Source organism: Bacillus rossius, chromosome 17, assembly GCF_032445375.1.
Source record: "Bacillus rossius redtenbacheri isolate Brsri chromosome 17, Brsri_v3, whole genome shotgun sequence".
Classification (NCBI taxonomy): Eukaryota; Metazoa; Arthropoda; class Insecta; order Phasmatodea; family Bacillidae; genus Bacillus; species Bacillus rossius.
In genome coordinates, this window is record NC_086344.1 from 14,524,573 (window position 1) to 14,550,628 (window position 26,056).

The 26,056-nt window shown below is 40.6% G+C and overlaps 1 protein-coding gene across 2 annotated transcripts; it reads right to left on the reverse strand.

Moving 5' to 3' along the window:
- Positions 1-3,441: 3,441 nt before the first annotated feature.
- Positions 3,442-24,948, reverse strand: LOC134540721 (thioredoxin domain-containing protein 9). Of its 2 annotated transcripts, none has more exons than XM_063383616.1 (4): positions 24,832-24,948; positions 15,738-15,946; positions 4,689-4,890; positions 3,442-4,064 (listed from the first exon to the last, which is right to left on the reverse strand). In XM_063383616.1, exons 2-4 carry the CDS (start codon positions 15,918-15,920, stop codon positions 3,784-3,786), a joined length of 666 nt encoding a protein of 221 aa, XP_063239686.1. In that variant the 5' UTR covers positions 15,921-15,946; positions 24,832-24,948; the 3' UTR covers positions 3,442-3,783. The 2 variants fall into 2 exon arrangements, with proteins under 2 accessions (XP_063239686.1, XP_063239685.1); XM_063383615.1 differs by lacking the exon at positions 24,832-24,948 and adding an exon at positions 19,550-19,725.
- Positions 24,949-26,056: the final 1,108 nt, after the last annotated feature.

A 26,056-nucleotide genomic window follows, 5' to 3' on the forward strand; every position in this document is an offset into this window, starting at 1 on the left:
CCTTCGCCACTTGAAGATGTTTTTTCTGTGGACTCCTATCCACGAATGAAAAAAATTTAACTCTATAAGCAATATAAAAAAAGCTTTATTTTTTTATGCCATTGTGCAACGGTTTACTAACCAAAATATTGTAAAACTATGTACGTACATCTGAAAACACACTAGAAAAGCAAGGAAGGAAAGGATTTTGTTATTATTTTGTTTTTCAAGACAAAGGTACCAACAGACACACAGCTGTGAACATATGTACCTTTGATTTGTATTTAGAATACAGAGGTTTTAAATTTTTTTGTTTGTATTTCTTGAAATTTAGAAAACAAACATTATAAGCAGGAAATGCATAATTTGTGAAACATCATACACAGGAATTATATACATTGTCCTTCTAGGGGAAATGTTGGGACTTTGGAAATATGAAGTTATGAGCAGGAAAAATTATAACAGGGTTTTACTGTACGTAAAAAAAAAAGTTGTCATTTTAACCTAACAGACTGTTCTATAATTTTTCATGTTCCTAACCTAACCACTCATTTAAACAGTGAACTACTGATAAACTAATTAAAGTTTATCAGCTCCCTCTTAGAGGAGGACTCAAAAAAAAAAAATATAAAGTAAAGCAAAAAATAATTCTGAATTTATAATGGCCATTCTTCAGGATTATCTTCCTAATCCAAGATTTCCCCCCCCCCCCCCCCCTTTTTTTTTGCAAACTTTTTTTTTATTTTTTTTTTATAGAAATCATCAGTAGGATTTTAAAAAAATCTATTTTCAGCATAATCTAGTAGAATCTGTATCCAAATATACAGTTTTTCAGAATGTCCTTATATTTTTCTCCAAAAAAATAGCCACCTTCTTCAAGTAGTACTACATTGTCATTAAATAGATGTGCCAAAATCATGTGCATACGGTGCAACCTTACCAAAAAATAACACAACAAAATCATCTCTAAATTGGTTTCCTTTTTCTTCTACCATTTTCTGGTTGGAAATGAATTTCCTGACTTAAAAAGCTGCAGTACTTAGGCAATTTTAAATGTAGCCTTCAAGAATTTATTCTATCTGTGACGTACAGAAGGCCATTCCATCTTTTCTAATATTTCGAAATGGAAATAGTGGATGAAATGCATAGCGTTTTTTAGACAATGTAACTATGTAAAATTAACTGTACTTTTAAGAAAACTGTGCACATTTAAATGAGATTACATTGTGAAGTGTTTGCAATAAAATGGTACTTGGTTTTATGCTCACATGTCAAATATGTACGGCGTTATAAAAAAAGATCGCAGAGTCTGTCTCGTCAAGTATAATGAACTCTACTTTCGAGCAGAGTAGAGCTTCGCTCACTCGACTCTGCTATAGTTTTAAAGTCTCCGCCTATCTCTAGAAGGTACATGCGGTATGACTTCAGTGTGTGCCGAATAGCAGTACTTTCAATTGACATTGTAGAAGAAAAACAAATACATTAAAATTAAAATATTTTCTTTTCCTAGTTTGTTAACTGTATTACTAGGGCCAAGATTATGTAGTTTTATTTTTAGGCTAAAAATTTTAATCAGGAGATCTCAGTGCTACTGTTTTTATTTTTCTATGAATTCTGTTAATTTGTAACTCGGACAATGTAACACCATAATGTAAAACTGAGTTACTGATAACAATTGCGAGATAGAACCAAAGTAATGTTTTTTTCCCCCAATCTTTTTAGCACGTACATATTTGTACAAAGTTCCTGCTTAAATAAATTACATTTATTCAATTTACTGTATTAAAAAATCAGGTTTTTGTGATTTTTTGTTTATAAATAGTGATTAATTTCATGATTTTAGTTGCAATTCATTTATTTCTTTGCATTTTGTTGTTATGTGGTTTATTGACAAGCTTTTTGGTGTTATTTCGGTTTTATCGCAATTCATCATATAATCTTGTCCCTATGTATTACAAATCTATTATTTACAGCCAGCTGTTCCAAAATGGCATCTTTTTCAGTGTTGAAACATAGATAGCAGAACACACGTTTTTTGGCAGTGTAATTAAGTAAAATTATCCATACTTCAAGAAAACAGTGAGAATGTAAATCTATACTAATATTATAAAGCTGAAGAGTTTGTTTGTTTGTTTGAACGCGCTAATCTCAGGAACCACTGGTCCGATTTGAAAAATTATTTCAGTGTTGGATAGTACATTTATCGAGGAAGGCTATAGGCTTTATTATATTATCAATAACATTAGGGATCCTTACTAAAAGTCCAATTTAGAATCAAATGCGTTGGAAGGGGTTAGATACAACCTGCAGTACACGTACGAAGTGTGTGTTGACAATGCCGCAGGCGCTAGAAGTTTATTTCCTATTGCCTATTAACATTGTTGCCACGCACTAGATGCCTTATCATTCTTAATTTTCCTATACAAGTAAAAAACACCAGTGTGATATTAACAACGAAGCAATCAGTACCCTCATATAGAATACATAGAGATAGTGTGAGGTATATATGTAGATATAAAGAGATAAATACAGATAGAGAGATACATAGATATATAGGACTATAGATGTAGATAGAGATAAATATTTATTTAGAGACATGGATAGATTATTTGTATATGTGTATTGTGTAACTACTTCAAACATATTACAAAACATAACTGAATGAGGCATTGCAATGCATGCCGAGCATTAGCTAGATAATGGAATCTTTTCAATATTAGTAATCCCTTATTTTTCAGTTTTTTTTTTCTATATTGCTTTATAGAGTCTAGATTACATACAGACCAGGTAAATAACTATAAACTGGCAGAACGTCTGTCGGGATCTGAAAGTGATATAAATTATTTTGCACACTTGGCATTCAAATTAAGAAGACAATTACTAACTACATCTGATCTCTAAACAGTTCCCATTCACCCTGTGTTCAGCCCGGGCAACGCTGGGTACTGCAGATAGTACGAAATAATGGTGTGGAGTGTTTGTTAAATAATGTACCTGACTGTATGCTTGTTGCATATGTCAAATATGTATCCAGGAAAAGAAGAAAGTCGAGTCCGTCATGTCGATTACAACAAACTCAACTTTCGAGTGAAGTCGAGCTTCAGCTACTCGCCCGACTCGAGCTTTCGAGCCTTGGTTTATCTCTAGTTGTCACATAAGGATTTGATTGGCCATCACTCATTTTTAACAACTTTCACTGTGCCTAATGAGAACGCTTGTGACTGAAATTGCAACGACACATCTGAAGATCTGGAGACTTGGAAAACAAAACAAATGCCAAACACACACACAGAAGAACACAGCTGGATCGGGCAGAGTACAGCAGTTAATTAGTATCATAAAACCAAACCAAACTAACACTCCATTGCCACAGAGGTGATAAGATAATTTAGGCGAGAAAAAAAAGAACACCCTCAAGAGCAAAAACAAATGTGATGGGATGTTTGTAAACAAACAAAACAGTTGTGTACCAAAAATTTTTTTTTTAAAATAGAAAACAGTAACAAGTTTTACAACATTGTACTTAAGAACTAATTTTTTTTTTTTTTTTGAATTTGTTAAATATTAGCACAAATCACTAAACAACTTATTTTTGAGCAGCAGTCCTGTTAATTATAAAGTCACTACGGTACGTGTTTAGTTTTGGGAATTATTTTAAATTTCTCGGCGTGCAAACTTGCTGAAAAAGGCAAAAATACATATGAATGTGAAACATTAATTTAGTTGTTATCAGGGCTGAATCACAGCTGGTGATTGAGTAGCAAGCGTTAGTTGCGAGCAGAACGAGAGAACGAGAGAGTGGGTTCACAGGTCGTCGCCAGAGTCGTCCGAGTCGTCCCGCCCGCGGATGGTCTTCTTGGGCCCGCCTCGGCCCAGCAGGTCGGCTGGCCGCCGGCGGCTCTCGTCGGGCGGCTCCAGCAGGCTGCCCGCGTAGCTGATGACGCCCGCCTGCGCGATGCGCCACTCCAGCGTCTCGGTGGAGAAGTCGTCGCGGTTGCCCAGGTCCGTGAACCCCACCACGTAGTCCTTGGTCTTGCCCTCCTTCACCAGCGCCAGCGTCGGGATCACCTTTATCCGCAGCCGGCCTGCTCGACATCACACAGGCGGGAATCGTCGTGGCAACTACTCGCAGCGTAATAAACAAAACATGTTCAAGACAACACGGTTAAACACTTTACCAGCCCGAAACGTCCGAATAATGTAGCAATAAACGTTTACCGCAGCATTAACCTTAAAATTCATCTTTGAACGTGTTTTAAGGGTTATACTACTTTTCCCGTTTCCATCAGCATCAAATAAGCACAAAATTACTTTAAAATAATTTTTGTTTTCTTTCAAAAAACCTAACTATTCCCCTCAGGGGCACAATAACAGGGGGGGGGGGGGGGGCAAGGGTATTCCCCCCCCCCCTGAAACCTTGAAGTGGGGGCAAACGGGGGCAAATAAAGTGCTGTGTAATCAATTTTTAGATGATAAAACTGCTTAAATACCACCATTTTCCACCTTGAAATACATTTTTCCCCGGGGGAGGACCCCCCTGCTTCAATAGGGGGATCGATGATTCTTTATAAAAAGGTATATTGCCCCCCCCCCCCCCCCCCCCTGGAAATTTAGTTGTTGTGCCCCTGATTCCCCTCGTGCAATGCACGGAAGTGGCAACCCCCCTCAGCAGAAAAGCGGCGAGCGGGGTCGGAAGGGGACAGACGCACCTGTCAGGAAGGGGCAGCGCTCCACGTCCAGCTTGACGAACCTCGTCTCGACGTGGGACCGGGCCAGCGCCCTCAGGTGGTGGTCCACGATCTTGCAGCGCGGCGAGTCGTTCTTGTAGAAGTGGCACACCACGTTGGCTGACTTCTTGGTCACCTCGAAGAACTCCTTCTCCTCCGGGAGCTCCGAGTACTCCCCGTGGCCCTGGACACGATACAACTGCACTTACAAAGAGAAGGTATTTTGACGTGACAACGTCTAATAAATCGATGAACGCCAGCTGCACGCACGAAAAAGGATGACTCATTGTCCCGTTACGCTCATTGTACGCTTGCGCCGCATCTATCTCTCTTCCACTCGATTGGAACAACCATCGATTTTGACTTTTTTCGAGGCACATTAAACTTGAAACACTCCCATTCGTTTCCTCCTTTTCCTATCATCGTCCTATCCTTAACAGAATAACACATATTGGAAGAAGTTAAATAGCAAACATGTATAAAAGTTACATTTAAAATATTCTGTTCAGTTAAAGTAATAAACATATTTGAATTAGTGAGTGCAAATGAAAGTAAATTTTATCAATTAAATTGTAGATTTCATTTCACTCCTTCTTTGTATCCATACAAAATAGTGATAATTCAATAAAAAATGATTAAATTTTATTCATAAAAGTATGCAATCATTTCATCAATGTTTTGTTATGAAGTCACGTTAAACTATCGTCCGTAAATCGACTTTACAGACAACCAAATTTTTTTTTAAATTCTTAAAACAATTTAGTACTACATGCTTTGCAACACTATTTAAAAATTCACTATGTTCAACAAAAATGGAATTCTAATCAGTATTATCTCTACAACATTTTATACATTAATAAATAAATTGGTTTTAAAATTTTTGGGGCTAGTGGTTGATTTTGCCATCAGTTTTATCTCCTTGTAAAAAAAATTAACTCCAGACGAGAAATAAATTTTGCCCTCTCCAACTGCATGCTGCCCAAAATTTGAGGTTCAGTTGGAGTCTGCAAAATCTGCCTTCAAATTACTAAGATCATTTTTTTGAGTCAGCTGTTCTGCTGTGGGCAGGTCTACCCGCTGGTGCGAAGTAACGTGGTACGAGATTTTAACATCGCTTTACGGGATTACGAAAAGTGATTGTGCTAGGGTAGAACTTATAATAATAATTTGAAAAATAATTACTCAAGTTCAAAAAGCATGGTACACATGAAACATTAAGGAGCATGTATTTTTTGAGAAAAAATCTGATCGCCTTATAGACTGCAAAAAGGTGTACCGGCACCAGCGGTTTCTTCCTTGTGATTGGCGGCCGTCTACGAGAGAAGTCGTTGCCTGTGTGCACGAGTCACTCAGGACGCGTTTGCTTCCGCACTGAATTACTGTGATTGGTTGTGAAACAATCAACATAAATCGGAAAGAAACTACCCAATCACGAAACACAGTTGATGCTAGTGTTTTAACTTTAAAAAAAAAAACACCAAATACATAATGAAATGACTCAGCTGTGGCCATAAAAAAATAACCATTCCCAGGTAAAGGTTTGTTAATGAAAATCATGTTGTGGAGAGAAATTCAAACCCAGGTTACTCGGATCCAAGTCCACTGCCTTAGCACTACGTCACCTTACTGTATTCCAATTTTGGAATTGCAGCTACCTATATTACAAATTTTAATTTAAACCCAGCAACCTAAAACACCCAGGTTAACCTAAATGCCGGTTTTAGGTGTCTTAGGATTGTAAATATATTATCATTGAGAGCTAGGCTGTTCCTGAGTACCTTCTTAAATGACCCTATAGCCTAAAGGAACCTTCGAATGTGCATCTTAAAAAAAAATGCCAGCCATTTTTTGCTGACCTTCCAAAAATGGTTTCACAAATCCTTTCAGATATGCCCAAGTGCTTTTTGTGAAAATCAGGTTTTAATTTTTAAAAAACCAAACAACCTGTTTTTTTTTGTTCAACCCACCTTTTTTTATTACATTAGTTATGTATGTTCTCAGTGTGTTCAAATGAAAGCCATACAACATCCCGCTCTCTGCCGCTCATGTTGAGCCAGAAAAGTTACAACACCAGAGAACTGAAGACCAGCAAATCTGCACATCTGACCGGGACTTAACCACTGAAAGGGTATTTCCCCACAGGAGGAGGATTCTCTATAATAGAATGGGTGTTTTCTACAGAAGAGGGATTTACAGTACAGTCGGGGATTTCCGCAGAGTAGGAATTTTTTTAAATAATAAATTTTTTTTATGCTCTTATTCAATTAAAGACAAATTAAGGACTTTTTAAGGATGCTAAGGAGGTATACATCCCCTGTAAATGACTCGCATGATTACAGCACTCGTACAACGCCTTTTGAGTCACGGCTACCCCAGTGGTCACGAAGTCAACCCCCGCTCATGGTACATGAATGGAATATAACACTAAATACAGACGAGCGCAAAGAAACTCTTAGTAATGCAGACTAAATGCAGTTTTTTTTAAAGAGTTTAAACAGTTAAGTCTTTATCGAAATTTGGTAAATACTAAAATTTAATAACTAACTTTGGTGTACGTTGTTGGACATGTCACAATGTCCGCTGTCAAGCATCCTGCCGGCCTTTGTGAACAGACTGCAGCTGGTGTCGCGGCACGGCTGCCGATAAACGTCTGTGGAAAGCTCCTGAACGAAGAGGAATATCACCGGACCCACATTTCGGGGCCGCTGGCGAGGCGAGCGGAACTCCCCGCCGCGGCCGGGCGGAGCAGAGGTCGGAGCCCGGCCTCGGACGTAGCCCCGGGCACCGAGCTCATCGCTGCGTTCCTCGAACCCCGGGGCGCCTTATCGGCCGGCCGACCCCTCGACCCCACGGGCGTCACCGCGCTCGCTCCGACGGCAGAGGGGAACACGCACGTCTCCGCGGGAAAGTAGAACAAACCAACGGAAGGAAAGTTATCAGCTGCGTAACATGAAATTGTGTGCAACAGACAGACAGATGCTCGGTCTCTTTCTGCGAATCTTTCCCAATTTTTAAGTCTCATTGAGGAAAAGGTCATTAGAGAAGGTTACATACACACCATGACACAACCATATTGACCGGATTGAAGATTGAAGATTTATCCCCTTTCTCAACGGACGAAGAAGAAAACAAAGCAGAACCCTCCTGCCCCAAGAGAGCCAGGAATTGGTAACAACTGTACGATGAACCACCTGTGCACCTGAAAATATACTATATTAATATACATGTATTGGCTTTTATACATGACTACAGTTATTTATGCATTTATGAAATACGTTTTTCAGGATAGTAATGAGTATTTCTTTAGAAAATTATTGAATAATTTTATATATTATTATACGTATCATTCGAGCATATTTTTTCAGCCATGGAAAAGATAATCGAATATTCAACATTCCGACTTTATTTGGTTTTGCCGTGCTCATTAATATGTGTAGTTAAAATTAGAAAGCTATTCAGGGAACGTTTACGAATAACTTTAAATGGTACGGATATGGCTTGTGTCATATAACTCGACTTTAATTCGAGTTAAGAGCAGTGGAGTGACAAAAAAATACAGAAGTTAAGCTTGTCTGCAATATCTTGGAACTTACAAAAAGGTTAAAATTCCTGCAACGTTTGATCTATTAAAGATAGGATAGTAAAAATGAAATATATTCTGAAAGGAAATTTTATGCCCTACAACTTCTTTTCTTATGACTGATTCATAGGATGAAGAACATAAAAGTTAGGTAGTCAAATAAGGTTAAAAAAAAAAAAAGGTGAGGCAATTTTTTTTGTTTTTCAAAATTTGTGACTTTAGAGCACATATATCTCATAAACTAGGTGATACAGCGATGAAGTGAATAAAATAAATGTTGTGGAACATTTTGTCTGCTTTAATTATGTATAGAATGGTCTAGGACACACAGTTTTTAAGATAAAAGTTGACTGGACTACTAGTAAACTTCAGATGTTATTAGAGTTAAATTTTTAGATTTACTTGTATTCCCGCCAGGGACCGGAAAGTTACTTTTAAAAAGTAACTCAGTTACAGTTACAAATACTCCATTGGAAATGTAACCCTGTTACAACTACAAGTTACGCTACTGAAAATGAACCAGTTACAGTTACAGTTCTGAGAAAAGTAACTGTAAGTTATTTAAACAGTTACTTTGTGAAAAACTAAAAATGTGATACGTAATATTGTTATAATTAAAAGCTAATAAAACTTATTGTGTTTAGTAAATATATATGTTTATTTCAACTGAAAAAATTTAAATAGGTCTTAAATTACATTGAGTAATTAGTTCACACTACAAAATTGTTCGCAGAACCACACAACAAGCACTTCACAATAAGGTTATTTTTATCACTCGACCGAACTTCGAAAAAATTAGAATATGAAGGCCACGCCAACGAAAATTCTGGACTGCTTTCTTGGCTTCTCGCTTCATTAGATTCTGTCATTGCTTTCGCGCATGTGCACAGGTAGGTTAATTAATTAAACAGCACAGCAGTAAACCCGCATTCGCAAATATTAAATAAATGACAATCAAAACAAAATACGAGCGCAGGCTAGCCAAAAGCAGTTTTACAAGTACAAGCAATACCATCGCAAATTATATGCTTGTCGGGATTTTCGTTCCGGGATTGAAAAAATCAACAAATCGTTGTTCGTTCAATAAGAAATACATTTAAAAAATGTAACGCAAGAAGTAACGACAACTATCGTTACTTTAAGGCAGAAAAATGTAATTCAGTTACAGTTACAGTTACTGAAAACTTAATATATTGCGTTACCACGATCGTTACCATAAAAAGTAACTGTTACAAATAACGTCGTTACTAGTAGCGCGTTACTTCCAGTCCCTGATTCCCGCTAATATTTTTCTTCGAATCTTTTCCCCTCAAATATAGAAGCTTTTGAATACTAAGGATTTTATGGTATTTGAGGATTTGATATACCCCCATTCCTAGTTATAACTAAGCTATTAAAAAATAATTATTTTCACAATGTTTGGAAGTATCTTATTACTTACGTGGTTTTACATTACCAGAAATATAATTTAGTTAAATTTATCAACAGTTCAGAGGTTCGCCTATCTGGCACGTAATTACATTGCAAAGTGTTTTAAATACGTATTTTACAGTAACTACAAAATGTATTTGCAATTCATTTCTGTGTAAAGGATATCTTTGCTTTACATGCAATGCCTACTTTCAAGGCACAAAATTTACCATTTGGCAAGCATTTGAAGCCGTTCAAGAAAGTAGGAACCTCCACACTTAAAACCCACCTTAACATCCTAAGTAAGTGTACTAAAGTTTGTCACACACTTTACGGCCATATAGGTTCACGCATCACGACAAGAAGACTGCGCATAGAGGTGAAAGACCTTTTGATACACACAGCAGTGTCACCCTTAAATGTGCCCCATAAGTGCGTAAAGTTGAAGCAACTGAAATTGGCACTTTTCATCTACATTAAACTTAATAAACAATATTAATAATAGTTAAAGGGAAGTAAAAAAATCAGCTAATAAATTATGTTATGCCTCTCTAACAGGACAAGATTGATATTTAATACTTATGGGTCTAATCTAATTTTTCTCAAAACAGAATCATTAAATTAAATTTTTCAAAAGTGTGCCTCCATTGGAATAAAATAATAAATAAGAAAAAAAAAACAATTTAGGTTTTAATAAAAATTCTTCAACCAATTAAATATTTATTTTTATAATAAAAATGGACATTTAAATGTTTAGGATCGAGCTAAACATTCTAAGATGACTCTAGTTGGTCGTAGACACAAACATTTCTTTGATAGCTTCTGTTAAGAGATAAACAAAGTAGTACTTATCAACTATACTGGTGCTCGTAACTGAATTTATTTTTTCCTTCCTGATATGTTTTTATTTTCAAATACTGAATCGTCCCAGTACTAAAGATTTGATTATATTATAGGATTTGATTGGACCATCTCTAATATTGACACAGCCAAAATTTTTAATACTTCCTTTAATTTTTTTTTTAACTTCCAAGGTTTTACTGAATCACAACACAATATAGTTTGTTATTGAAGAAGTATTCCCAAGTAAACATGTATTGCACATTAGTTGTTGTAAGAGAGAGCAGTTTTCTCATGGTAACAGACTGGAAGATTACATAAACAGATCATGACCCCAACCAGGGTCGCACGACCTGTTTACAAGAGCAATCGCTCGAACAGACTATGCGCTGCGTCATGTAGACGATAAAGAGTTAACAGAACGCCGGCCAAACGACAAGAGCCAGTTTTTATAGCGTGACGTGGCATGAGCATGAAAAAAACTAAATGCACCAAGTTCCAAGTTCATAACTGCACTTCAGCCCACTGATTGGCAAACAGAAATGTCACAGAGGAATAAATATTTAAAGAGGTTGCAGCTACCGGTATCTTTCTAAATCATTTGCATGTGCGTACGCACAAACACAATTTATAAAATAAGGACTGAATTTGATTTTACACGGAACTTCCCTGTTCAGAGTTGACTATGTAAAGACATCCTAATTTTTTTTGAAGACATATTTTTCAAAATTAAAATAACATTTATTATATTTTATCTACATTACTTAATGGAAAAAATAATTGTAGATATCGAGAGGTTCCGAGCCCCTGTAATACTGACACACCTTAAAAATTACAGATAAATAACGTATTAAGATTAAAGACCCAGGATATGCTTTTTTGCACAAACAGTTCTGTGAAGACTAGTTGTCCGTGCGTTAGGGAACGACAGGGCCAGCGAGACGCGAGACGCCCGACGGGGAAACAGACAGTCAACAGTTACCAGTTTACAAGGACACTTACAGCGAGATTCGAGCCCGGACGGCACCCAGTTGCACGGCAAATGTTTGCTAGCGATAGCCGGTGCGTGCGTGCCATGCGATGCAAGTAACCGTAACCTTCAAACAGCTGATAGGGAAAGAATTAGCAACTCGGAGAGCCGAGGGGGGGAGTAGGGACAGTAATTTCAACATTTGAGGAAGCAAAAACCATCAGCAAAAAGTTTCTGACTGCTTCAAAAGAGGGTCTTGGCCGAGAAGGGGCTATCAAACAAACGTTTGTGTCTACAACCAACTAGAGTCATCTTAGAATGTTTAGCTTGATCCTAAACATTTAAATGTCCATTTTTATTTTAAAAATAAATATTTAATTGGTTGAAGAATTTTTATTGAAACTTAAATTGTTTTTTTTCTTATTTATTTTATTTCAATTGAGGCACACTTCTGAAAAATTTAATTCTAGATTCTGTTTTGAGAAAAATTAGATTAGACCCATAAGTATAAAATATCAATCTTTTCCTGTTAGAGAGGCATAACATAATTTATTAGCTGATTTTTATTACTTCCCTTAAACTATTTTAATATTGTTTATTAAGTTTAAAATTCTGGCAACTCTTCAGGGGACTGTGCCTGAAATGCTAGCAGGGTTGGAGAGGGATGCACCCCACTCCAAACTTTGCATGGAACCCCTGCGCACTACAAGAGTCTGCCTTACTTGGGTGCTGATTGGAGGACAGGCTCTCAACAATCCAAGAGGTGAGTCGCTAAGTTCCACGGTAGAGCAAAAATTTCCATTTCAACTGATGACATCACGTGGAATTCCATGAGTGCATGTAGGGGTCACATTGTCAGTTTCCACTATTACAACCAAGAAGAAAATTTAATAAACAAGATAGTGGGTATAGTGATGAAAGACTTGACCAAATGATGGCGATGGGGACAAAAGGGCAAGTGGAAAACGGGCAGCTTATCAGTGCCAAGCAACCCTCGAAGTCGACGCAGGGGAAAAGTTCCTGTTATTTTGGTAAACAAAATATATGGCGCCAGGAGTGGGCTACATAAGCGAGAGTAATTAGGCAGTCAGAGAGTCAGTACATGGGAAGAAGTAAGGATGTACAGGGAAGGGGCAATGATGTACAGGGAAGGGGCAAGGACGTACAGGGAAGGGGCAAGAATGTACAGGGAAGGGGCGTGGACGCAGAGGGAAGGGGCGAGGACGCAGAGGGAAGGGGCGAGGACGCAGAGGGAAGGGGCGAGGACGCAGAGGGAAGGGGCGAGGACGCAGAGGGAAGGGGCGAGGACGCAGAGGGAAGGGGCGAGGACGCAGAGGGAAGGGGCTAGGACGCAGAGGGAAGGGGTGAGGATGCAGAGGGAAGGGGCGAGGATGCAGAGGGAAGGGGCTAGGATGCAGAGGGAAGGGGTGAGGATGCAGAGGGAAGGGGCGAGGATGCAGAGGGAAGGGGCGAGGACGCAGAGGGAAGGGGCTAGGACGCAGAGGGAAGGGGCTAGGACGCAGAGGGAAGGAGTGAGGACGCAGAGGGAAGGAGTGAGGATGCAGAGGGAAGGGGCGAGGATGCAGAGGGAAGGGGCGAGGATGCAGAGGGAAGGGGCGAGGACGCAGAGGGAAGGGGCTAGGACGCAGAGGGAAGGGGCGAGGACGCAGAGGGAAGGGGCGAGGACGCAGAGGGAAGGGGCTAGGACGCAGAGGGAAGGGGTGAGGATGCAGAGGGAAGGGGCGAGGATGCAGAGGGAAGGGGCGAGGACGCAGAGGGAAGGGGCTAGGACGCAGAGGGAAGGGGCGAGGACGCAGAGGGAAGGGGCGAGGACGCAGAGGGAAGGGGCGAGGACGCAGAGGGAAGGGGCGAGGACGCAGAGGGAAGGGGCGAGGACGCAGAGGGAAGGGGCTAGGACGCAGAGGAAAGGGGCGAGGACGCAGAGGGAAGGGGCGAGGACGCAGAGGGAAGGGTCGAGGACGCAGAGACAAGGGGCGAGGACGCAGAGACAAGGGGCGAGGACGCAGAGGGAAGGGGCTAGGACGCAGAGGGAAGGGGCTAGGACGCAGAGGGAAGGGGCTAGGACGCAGAGGGAAGGGGCGAGGACGCAGAGGGAAGGGGCGAGGACAAAGAGGGAAGGGGCGAGGACGCAGAGGGAAGGGGCGAGGACGCAGAGGGAAGGGGCGAGGACGCAGAGGGAAGGGGCTAGGACGCAGAAGGAAGGGGCGAGGACGCAGAGGGAAGGGGCGAGGATGCAGAGGGAAGGGGCGAGGACGCAGAGGGAAGGGGCGAGGACGCAGAGGGAAAGGGCTAGGATGCAGAGGGAAGGGGCGAGGACGCAGAGGGAAGGGGCGAGGACGCAGAGGGAAGGGGCGAGGACGCAGAGGGAAGGGGCGAGGACGCAGAGGGAAGGGGCTAGGACGCAGAGGGAAGGGGCTAGGACGCAGAGGGAAGGGGCGAGGACGCAGAGGGAAGGGGCGAGGACGCAGAAGGAAGGGGCGAGGACGCAGAGGGAAGGGGCGAGGACGCAGAGGGAAGGGGCGAGGACGCAGAGGGAAGGGGCGAGGACGCAGAGGGAAGGGGCGAGGACGCAGAGGGAAGGGGCGAGGACGCAGAGGGAAGGGGCGAGGACGCAGAGGGAAGGGGCGAGGACGCAGAGGGAAGGGGCGAGGACGCAGAGGGAAGGGGCGAGGACGCAGAGGGAAGGGGCGAGGACGCAGAGGGAAGGGGCGAGGACGCAGAGGGAAGGGGCGAGGACGCAGAGGGAAGGGGCGAGGACGCAGAGGGAAGGGGCGAGGACGCAGAGGGAATGGGCGAGGACGCAGAGGGAAGGGGCGAGGACGCAGAGGGAAGGGGCGAGGATGCAGAGGGAAGGGGCGAGGACGCAGAGGGAATGGGCGAGGACGCAGAGGGAAGGGGCGAGGACGCAGAGGGAAGGGGCTAGGATGCAGAGGGAAGGGGCGAGGACGCAGAGGGAAGGGGCGAGGACGCAGAGGGAAGGGGCGAGGACGCAGAGGGAAGGGGTGAGGACGCAGAGGGAAGGGGCGAGGACGCAGAGGGAAGGGGCGAGGACGCAGAAAAGGGGCGAGGACGCAGAAAAGGGGCGAGGACGCAGAGGGAAGGGGCGAGGACGCAGAGGGAAGGGGCTAGGATGCAGAGGGAAGGGGCGAGGACGCAGAGGGAATGGGCGAGGGCGCAGAGGGAAGGGGCGAGGACGCAGAGGGAAGGGGCGAGGACGCAGAGGGAAGGGGCGAGGACGCAGAGGGAAGGGGCGAGGATGCAGAGGGAAGGGGCGAGGACGCAGAGGGAAGGGGCGAGGACGCAGAGGGAAGGGGCGAGGACGCAGAGGGAAGGGGCGAGGACGCAGAGGGAAGGGGCGAGGACGCAGAGGGAAGGGGCGAGGACGCAGAGGGAAGGGGCGAGGACGCAGAGGGAAGGGGCGAGGACGCAGAGGGAAGGGGCGAGGACGCAGAGGGAAGGGGCGAGGATGCAGAGGGAAGGGGCGAGGACGCAGAGGGAAGGGGCGAGGACGCAGAGGGAAGGGGCGAGGACGCAGAGGGAAGGGGCGAGGACGCAGAGGGAAGGGGCGAGGACGCAGAGGGAATGGGCGAGGACGCAGAGGGAAGGGGCGAGGACGCAGAGGGAATGGGCGAGGACGCAGAGGGAAGGGGCGAGGACGCAGAGGGAAGGGGCGAGTATGCAGAGGGAAGGGGCGAGGACGCAGAGGGAAGGGGCGAGGACGCAGAGGGAAGGGGCGAGGACGCAGAGGGAAGGGGTGAGGACGCAGAGGGAAGGGGCGAGGACAAAGAGGGAAGGGGCTAGGACGCAGAGGGAAGGGGCTAGGACGCAGAGGGAAGGGGCGAGGACGCAGAGGGAAGGGGCGAGGACGGAGAGGGAAGGGGCGAGGACGCAGAGGGAATGGGCGAGGATGCAGAGGGAAGGGGCGAGGACGCAGAGGGAAGGGGCGAGGACGCAGAGGGAAGGGGCGAGGATGCAGAGGGAAGGGGCGAGAATGCAGAGGGAAGGGGCGAGGATGCAGAGGGAAGGGGCGAGGATGCAGAGGGAAGGGGCGAGGACGCAGAGGGAAGGGGCGAGAATGCAGAGGGAAGGGGCGAGGATGCAGAGGGAAGGGGCGAGGATGCAGAGGGAAGGGGCGAGAATGCAGAGGGAAGGGGCGAGAATGCAGAGGGAAGGGGCGAGGACGCGGAGGGAAGCGGCCCAGGGAGCTCACCGCGGAGAGCCACAGCTGGCGCTGCTCCGCCTGCTTCTTGAGCGCGCGGAGCCTGCGCTCTCGTAGCTCCTCCATGCCGTCCTCGTCGAGGCGGTCCAGTTTGCGCAGCTCGTCATCCAGCTGCTCCTCCACCACCTCGGCCGCCCGCAGCAGCTGCTGCTGCAGCACCTGGCCCGCGTCCATGTCCCTCTCTCTCTCTCTCTCTCGACCTGGAGCACATACACAGTCCACAGGCAGGGCTCATCAGCGGTAACACACCTTCATAGTTCTTACAGCAAAGCTCAGCCAAAATCATTGTGTTCAGACCGGGTATTAGTGTGTGTAATTTTGTGTCAGTAACATTGATTGGACCTCGAAGTAATCAGTGCTTCCGACAAGTCTCTGAATAATTCTAGTTTGCATTTCCCACGCTGCTGCGTAGTGGCAACCATTATCCAGCATCCTCTGCCAATAGCTGGCAGCCCTGGACTTCCAGCCGGAAGTCAGTCGTATTTTATACTACCAAATTAACAAAGCAATGTTTTTAGGTAATTTTTCTTAAATTCCAAAATACATTTTAAAATAAGTTTCTATGTAAAACATTTTTCCTTGGTTTTCTTTCAAGTGAAAGTGTGTTTTATATTAAGTTTTTTTGGTTTTTGTTCAAGAACCAATCAACATAAGCTTTTTAATATCATTCAAAATAGGGTTTTGGATTCTTATCTCCAGATTTTCCCACTTGGAGTAAATAGGAGGTAGTATTATTTTAATTTTTTTTATTAAAAAACACCACTTGTTTGATTTTATCATGCTATAAGTTTTTATAATAAAAATAATTTCAACAGAATGAGAAAGATTAAAAAAAATTTCCCACCAATGTACCCCATTTTACACATAATGGTGCCCATGATGGCGGAAAGGCAGGAGTGTAATGTGTCACAAAGTGCGCTTAAAATATTAAATAAAGGGCGAAAAAGAAAAATAAATGTTACAGAGTGGAAGGACATGAAACGCAAGAAGCTGAGGAATAGTGGAATGGAGTATGAAGGCAGAAATGAGATTAAATACCCAGCAAAAACGAAACCTGAACAGGTGGGTGGAATAACGTTGTATGTGTACATATTATAACCTTGTAAACCAATGTAAATTCAGAGGTATCTTGTTTTTTTAACCTCTAATGCAGTTGTAATTCTCGTATTATATTGAATATACAGTATTATTATATGTACTACAATGTTAGCAGCCACAAAATCTTATGTTTGTGTTACTTTTATGTTGCAGGAACGTGCATGCTCTGCAGATACCTGTCCAAGGAAGGGATGTGGATTGTTGACATGGAAATCAAAACTAGAAGCTTTTACAGAATTTTACAACAAAGATTATCATGAGCAAACACAATATTTAAGGAACTGTAGAGATATTAGCGAGCCGAAGAGGAGAAAAAAAGTAATAAATTAGGAGTATGGCATTTCAACATGTACTGTCTTGTTTGCCAAAACATATGCAGTCCACTTGATACATGGGACGAAATGTATGGGTTATGGAAAATAATGTTAAATACAATATCAGTAGTTTATTGTGGGCGTCTCTTTCCTGACCAGTGTCTTAGTCATACAACGTTATTCCATGCACAATTTTAACATTGTGTCTTATGGACAGTTTTATTTTCATTGTGCCATACAACATTGTTCCATAGTTTTTTTCTCATATTTTTGATAATTGTATTAGAGTGCTGAAAAATAAAAATACTTTAAGTAGACTACAGGGTACTTTTGAGCATTTGTTGTGTGCTAACGTAATAAAATCGTAAAATTTATGCAGAATTTATGGTACATACAAAAATCGTCAATAGGCACTTAAATATGTTTTGTTCCATACAAAATTATTCGAGGGGACCCTTCTTATGTTGCATGAACTATACCAATGACACACTTCTATTTTGCACTCATTTATTTTAGTGTTGCTATCCCTGCACTATATTGTAAAATCTTTTTATAGGTACTGTATCTGAAAAAAAAACCTTCAATAATGGTATTTGCACAACTGAAATAACAAGGAGTTAACATATCTCGATAGTAGGAATCTCTTTTACAATCAAAAATTAAGTAGTTTTGAAGGATGCCCTTTAACATTATACAGAGGTAAAAAACTATTATTAATATCAAAAAATACTTCACAGAAATAATGTTAAAATAGTTACATAATGCACAAAAAATATTCTTGTTGGATAGATCAATTTTTAAAGATAAGCCTACATTGTTCAGGGTCGTCTCTGGAACACACATATAACCCAAGCATAGGGTCTATCTGAACTTCATAACCATAACATTCAATCTGATCACGAATTACATTTACATCACAAGTTCAAAGTGAGACAGTAAAACACATATTTTTTTAGTTTAAAGGTGACATGCTACTTATGACAAACAAATTCAAAATATATTTTTTTTATATTACACAAAAATCTAATCACATGGCCCACAAATTGTACTGTGCATGCAATGTTTGCTGCCAAGTTGGAAATCAAAAGAACATTAAAATACCTGCATTCATCCCTTATTTGCACGCTACCAATATTTATTAACGTGTTTTTAAGGATAATTAGTGAAATTTAAGGATTTATTAAGGGGCCCTTTTTCAATTAAAGACAAATTAAGGACTTTGTAAGTCCAATAAGGAGGCGTATGAACCCTGCCAAAGAAACTCATTGGCTCTCAAGTTTCCCACGTGTGGAAATCCTGGGTCGTTGTGATAGGAGCAGAGTACATACTCAGGCCTCTGTACCACAGTGGCCCCGATTTTATAAATCCCTTTTAGGTCTGCAATAGGGTGCACTCAAGACATAAGATGATTCTAGTTCCCTATACAGAAATAAAAAATACAATAATAAAATCAAAATGAATTAAACATTTCTCACACACTAAATTTTCTGATCTGGCTATGATGTGAGTAAATGATCAAAAAACTAAAAATTGGAGACAGCACAACCCTACTGGCAAGCAAGACATAAATCCTAAAACAATACTCGTTTGTAAACATAATGTGGGCAAAGATGAAAACTATAAATCAGGGTTGGCTGATTTAAGCCACAATGGTTTAAAAAATTTAAAAAAATTGAATATCTCAATTTTTAATGAAAGGACTAATTTCACTCTAATAACAACAAAAGTTTGTTCGTTAATGTTTCTTGTGATTTATACAGAAACATAAAATTATATACTAATCAATATCTTATATGTAATTTAAATTATCTGAATAAGTTTCAAATTATATTCAGCTAAATACTCCTCTAAAATTAAATTAATTAGTAAATTGTAGTCAAAAGCATAAAAGAAACGAAATAAATAAAATTTATTACTTAAAAATCAATTTCTATTTTGTGGGGAAAGACTGTAACGTAAATCCCCATTCTGTGGAGAATCCTCTTCCTGTGGGGAAATACCCTTTCTGTGGTTAAGTCCCGGTCGGATGTGCAGATTTGCTGGACTTCCGTTATTTGGTGTTACATGGCTTTTACTTGAACATGCTGAAAACCAAAATAACTAGCAAAAAAAAAAGGCCGGTTTAAACCTATAAAACCTGGTTTGAAAAATAAAAAACAGGTTGTTTGGTAAAAAAAAAACTATTTTTTTTCTAACACAGCTATAAAGATTAGAGCAATTATTTCAGGAAAATACATAGTACATCTGAGATATGGCGAGCTGGTTTTGTGAACCTCTTAATACCAGTTACCACCGGTGGTGCCCGAGAGATTACGACTTATGATTTATTGAAGACGGTTACTGAAATATCTGCGACAGAGTAACGCACAGCCACGGTGCGAAAGGGCTCACCCGAGAAACGCCGAGCGCGCGACACGGCGCGACCCAGGGTCGCCACACGTCCGACACGACAGGCAGCTGAACGGACACAGCCTTGCGACGCAGGGCTTACGTAAGTGGCAGAGCGAAAGCACGTAACATCCCCGACTCGCTAGCCGAGGTCAGTACAGCAAGCTGCGCAGTTCGAAACATCCTTGGCCAGTCGCCAAGTTTAGGCCATTTGTTCGCGTGCGAGAAAAAAAAAAAATCAACACTCACTGTAAGAGGGTTAAAGGTCTGTTAATACGTTTTCTGATTAACACAATGTACAACTTCGTTTAGTGGATTTTGGATAATAGTTATATTATACCAAATATTATGCTCAAGGTAGGTGGTACGTACTCAGTTAATACCTAATTAGATATTTAGTTTCATTTCCTAAATTTAATATCAATACTCTATAAATTATTATTTTAATTTTACGAATATTGAAAAAACAAAGATTTTATTTTTGCCAAGCTTTAGTTAACTCAGCCGGATTTTTTTTTCCTCTGGGGTTGTACAAGTGGAGATAAAACAACTAAAAGAAGACATTAAATAAATGGCAATCATACGGGTATCAAACTACAACTCATCCTTACTGGTAATCGACTGACTTCTTACTTACTATTTTGTTATAAACACAGGGCCCTTCACTAGTGCAATAATGATTATATTGGAGTAAGACTCCAGTTTAAATAATTATAAATAGTAAAAATTTACAGTTCTCCATATCTCAACCAACTGATCAACCTTATAGAAGTTATTTTATATAACCGGTCCTTTGGTAGAGTGATCTCTATATTCACTATGGACGGTTAGTTAGGTTAGTATAGCTACATTAAAATAAACAGAGAAATATAAATATATATAAATAAACCCGAGGTTGGTCGAAGATGAATTGTTCAGGTGTAATTGGGAATGGCAGAACTTTATGTACATCTTAGGTTTCCCGAAATTTATACCGATGTAGGCAGTACACGAGCACCAGATGGAACACTCCTGCGACACTTCATCGTCCCGATGACGGCACAGTACTACCAGTAGTCGTCTGGTAGCTTCATCAATTCAACATCTATTCCTTATCTGGCTCCTGCACCATTAGCGTAGTTGGGGGGGACAAATAATGATTTTTATGTCATGTAAACCCATTCCCCTCTTACTAAGACGGGGGGTCCGGGGGTCCTCCACCGGAAAATTTTGATTTTAAAAGTGCAAAATAGCTTTTTTTAAGCAGTTTTTGTATCTAACCATTGGATACATCGATGTTAAAATTATTATTGTTTCCTTAAGATAAAATTTGAGAGTGAAGAAATTACAAATAAAGTTGGGCAGAATAATATTATAAAATAAAAATATCACGGTCTAGAAAGTTGGGGGGGACAGTCCCCTCCACCCAAAAATTTCAGGGGGACACGTCCCCCCTGTCCCCCCCGGTTCCTACGCCCCTGTCCTGCACCATGCTTCACGTCGCTGTAGTATACAGTTTATCCTCAAGGACTTCGACTACACCCAACCTCCTAAGCTATTTCAACAACTTACAATCCAGCAATTTTAAAACTAGTCACATCTATAACTTCATAAAATAAAATTATAATTCAAATTTTAAATTATTTTATCTTCTCCACTTTTTATATATTTTTTCTTTTTTAAACAACCAACAACCAAAGATTAAACAAAAACTAAACCACACGTTAAAACTCTTACATGACATTCCGTATAAAAGCTTAGAGAAAAAAAAAATGTTCCCCAAAAAAAATTAGCATTTTCCTTGAATTTGAATTGTTCCTTACTCCTTGCTATAAAGAGTAACTTTACCTTTATAACAAGATAAATCTCGCTTCAGCATTCCGTTTTCTTACGGAGGAAACACATTCTGGTGCCTTCCACCAATCATCAACTTAAAAGTCTGCATTAGTCATGAGCAAATGTGATACGGCTGTTTTACTTCAAAATTTGAAGAAAAAAAAATTTTCAATTCCAAACTTTAACTGAAAAATAAATTTAAAAAAAAATGCTCTCTCTATCATCTAGAGAAATAAACACAACAACATGAAAACAGAACTTAGTCTGCTACACCGTTTTTTAATAACGATACTTCATCATCTACTCAAAGTGCATTGTTTTTCTGACTCTGCACATTCCTGATGATCCATATAAACGGAGTGAAACTCTAATATTTTACATTTTGCTCGTGAAGTCAACAGCTAGCTGTATTTACATCTGGCAGAAGAGCAGCCAAAAAGTATAACTACATCTTGGCTTCGGAGAAGTGTAAAAACCATATTGGTCACCTATTGTCGCTACTGTTCTCACACTGGGTTAGCATGCGTGGCTCACCTGTCATTGCCAGGTTTTCTTCAAAACTCAATGATTCATTGAGGCTAAATTCATGCGCTAAATTGAAACTCCAATGAATGTGGTAACAATTTAATTAAAATATACATCAGTGGAAAAAAATATATAAATATATATTGCGCTATATGTTATAACAATATAAATCTTTGTGTGCATGTGTGTGTTTGTTCCTGGATCGCATGAAAACTACTGAATAAAGTTTTAAGGAAATATTTTGTTAGCATGGTCTTCGGCTTACTTAAAATACAGGCTATATATCTATATACCATTAAGAAATTTCACATCTAAGGGGGCGAAAAGGAGGTCAATATGTTTTTATAAAACATAATGATAATATCTGTGAAGCAAATGAAGGCAGGTGGTAAGATAATGGGCATGAATAATAAACAACAAATAACTACCCACTTCTTTTTCCAATTCTCTACAATTCCACCCCTAGGAGGTGACACAGGGGCTGCAGGGCATAAGTTGGCGAGAGTGTGCCGACATATTGCCATGCGTCACCGTGTGGCCAAGCAACGGAACTCTCGACTAGGAGCGTGACGCAGCCCAAGCGGGCCAACTTCAAGTCATGACCCCTGATAGTAACGTCGTACGGTACGCAAAAACTCGGTCCTCTCTCAGTGTCGGACAAGCTAGACGTTACCAATCGCGACGGCTCTGAAGGCGTCTCCCATGCCTCTACACCTCCACGCAGTCCCACGTTTGGGAAGAGAATCACTTGGTTCTAGCACGCTTCTGTACTTCACCGCAATTAACATTAAACAAAAATAACGTTGAAACAGATGAAACGTCATGCAGCATGTGACTAGGACACAACATGTGCATTAATGTCTAAGTCCTGTGCAGGGTTCCAATTGGATTAAATGAAACAGTCTGCCTTCCGAGACAGACCCCGAGGTTAAAAGAAAAGAGATCAGCAAAATTTAGCAACAATCAGAAGTAATGCATCGGTAGCAGGCGACGATGATGATCCCGGCGTCGGGGAGGGGGGGGGGGGATAGACGACACCTGAGCGCCCTGTAGGCCCACACCCACGCCACGACACAAAAGCCGCTGGGTTATTCAAAAAAGTGCCACATACGTTAAAAGCATTAGGCATAAAACACTTCACAAAGTCAAGACGTAATATAATTTGTATTTTAAAGTATTGAAAGCATAAGATTTTATTATCACTCAGGGGTGTGTTCAGAACGACTAAGTCGGCCTGGAGATAGATAAATAAATTAAAGATAAGTATGCAAGGGAATTTAAAACTGTAGTCTGCGGCGGGCGAGTGTGTATCCGACTCGTTAGCTTGGAGTTCGCCGCCCTGGCTTTGCATCGCTAGAGGTGTGTTGTACAATTCAACACTGACTGGCAGGAATCGCTGACTTGCAGCGTGGAGACGCCCTCCGTGGTTGGGCCACGAGAGGTTCGCTTACTTCTTTACTGTTGAGACTTACAGTGGGACGTGTGCAGATGGAGTTGTGTTGTAATGCCAGCGAGAGTACATAATGATAGTTGTACCGAGTATTGCTTTAAGATTTACTTTTATACTAGGATGATAGTTATCAACGAGCATGGCGGGTTGCCGACACAATAATATCAGGATGTACTTCACTCGGGGTCGCGCATGCTGGAGATCTGTGGTTCGAGATTATATATATAGAGAGATAGATAGAGATAGAGATAGAGATAGAGATTGAGAGAGAGATTGAGAGAGGGAGATATATTGAGAGGGAGAGATATATTGAGAGGGAGAGCGATATTGAGAGAGGGAGAGATATTGAGAGGGGGAGAGATATTGAGAGGGAGAGATATTGAGAGAGGGAGAGAGAGATTGAGAGAGGGAGAGAGATATTTAGAGAGGGAGAGAGATATTTAGAGAGGGAGAGAGATATTTAGAGAGAGAGATATTTAGAGAGGGAGAGAGAGATTGAGAGAGGAAGAGAGAGATTGAGAGAGAGAATCCAGATACCAAAGCTGTTCAGGGCAGATAAGTGCAGAAGAAATAAATAGAGTGTGTATGGAACTGAACAGGCATTGATAGCCGACTCCCCAGACTAAGGCAAATCCTTAACCGATAAGTGCGAAGGTCCGGAGCTCCGAATTCCGCCCACTATGGTGCTGACCTATCCCCAACTTCATTCCTCCTTTTCCCCCATCCCCTACCTTCCAGAGTTTTCACTAGTGGTGTCAGAACGCCAACTGAACCATTACGTATGGGTATCAGAAGCTTGGGCCCTTACAGATATTTATTTAGATGATTGTACGTCATCGTACGACGTGTAAGGCCATTATCAACAGCGCACATTCGCCCTCGGCTAGAACAACACAAATTTACATCACTTGCATTACAGATAATGTTGATAATAATTTCATACAAACCATAAACCGATAATCACTATTTAAATGTTTTACCTAACCTAACATTAAAAACTTTAATTTCTGCTAAACTGCTTGGTTTATTGTAATGACGTGTTACAATGTCATTATAAAGGTTAAGATATTAACAATTTTTAATTTGCCTTTGTTCCGATGCGTCCACGTACTCAATATGTACACTATTCAAAAACATGTAAAAAATTTGAAAAAAAAAGTTTGAATTTTTTTTCTTTTGGAAAAGAGGTTCTCTTTCAAAATATACTAAACAAACATCACATTTCTATTCATCTCAGTGCACACTTACACTATTTGCAATAAACAACATTTTCTAAAACCATAATTAAAAAGTTACCCTACTCAAATTGAGGTGGTTCCCATTTATAATTCAACAGCTTTTACCTAGTCCACAAGTATAAAATTAAAAAAAAGAAATAAAGAAATGTCAACTGCTAATGAATTTTTTTTTAAATTTTTGTCATATAAAACAAAGTGTTTATGTATATATGTATTTATATACCGTTGCTAAATAACCATTATATATATAAACTTACCAACGGTACACGTGCTAAAACCTTTACTTTATCTTCCTTTGACACTTCACGGCACACCTACACAACAAACAAAAACAAACATGTTATGTACGTATATGGTGGTGTAAACTTTCAAACAAAATAGAGTAGAGAGAAAATATGTGAAGCTCAAAAGCAAAATGTGCGGCAGCCTACAACTCACATAGTTTCGGTTCTCTACAACGTTCGTGCAACTTCGGATTTCTCTCAAAAATTGGAATTTAAAAAAATCGAAGGGTTAGGTTAGGTTAGGTCAGTAACAAAATGCTTGTTTTCATTTGAAACTTCTGATTAAGCGGCTGAATTGGCGTTAATACCAAACCGCAAAACTTCGGAAATCTTCGGAAATTCTTGCAGTGAACCGACACTATGTGAGTTGTAGGCTTCCCCAAAATGTGGGCCATACCAGTAATTTTACATTGTCATTGAAAATTTTACAATCAGTGCTATTTATGATTAAAAACTTATATTTTAATTTATTACATTTTAAATGCAATATGTAAAAATTTTTGAATTGGTTTTACCATCTATAATGTCAAGTTATTTCAAGGATTAAAAATATGTTTACAGAGCATTGATACAAAAGTTTACCTGATCATTTACAATAATTTAATGTGAAAATTGGAACAAAAAAATTAGAAATATTATATTAAAACTACTCACCATATTCATCATCCCAGCATTTTCAACCACCGATATGCCGTACGACTTTAGTATGGCTGCTCTATTATTACAGGCCCACTTCACATTGTCCACTCACCATCATCTGGTCTATTTTGGCAACCAACAAGGAGCTGATCTCTATGTTATCAGAATAGTCATTATTTTGTAAATGTTGTCTTGTTCCTTTAAATAATTGTTAGATAACCACCCTCGTGAGTGAAAAAAAAAAAAAAAAAAAAAAGAACCAATCTACCAAAACCCCAATTTCACCAATTTTAAATGATCTGTTTTTACCTATATTTGCGATTTATTAAAGTGGAACTGGACAGATTTATGACTGATAATGTTCTGGACAAGTTAAAAAGAAATAAGGTTGGCATGTAATAAAAAAAATAACGGAAACAAAGAAGTATGTAATGGTTTCTTTTATCATGCTGAGAATGAATTATTTCGTAATGTAACAGTAGAAGAAAAGAAATCGTTCCACAAGTATTATGAGACATTAGTTTAGTTTGATGTCGTACCGACCATGGCCTCTAAGCCC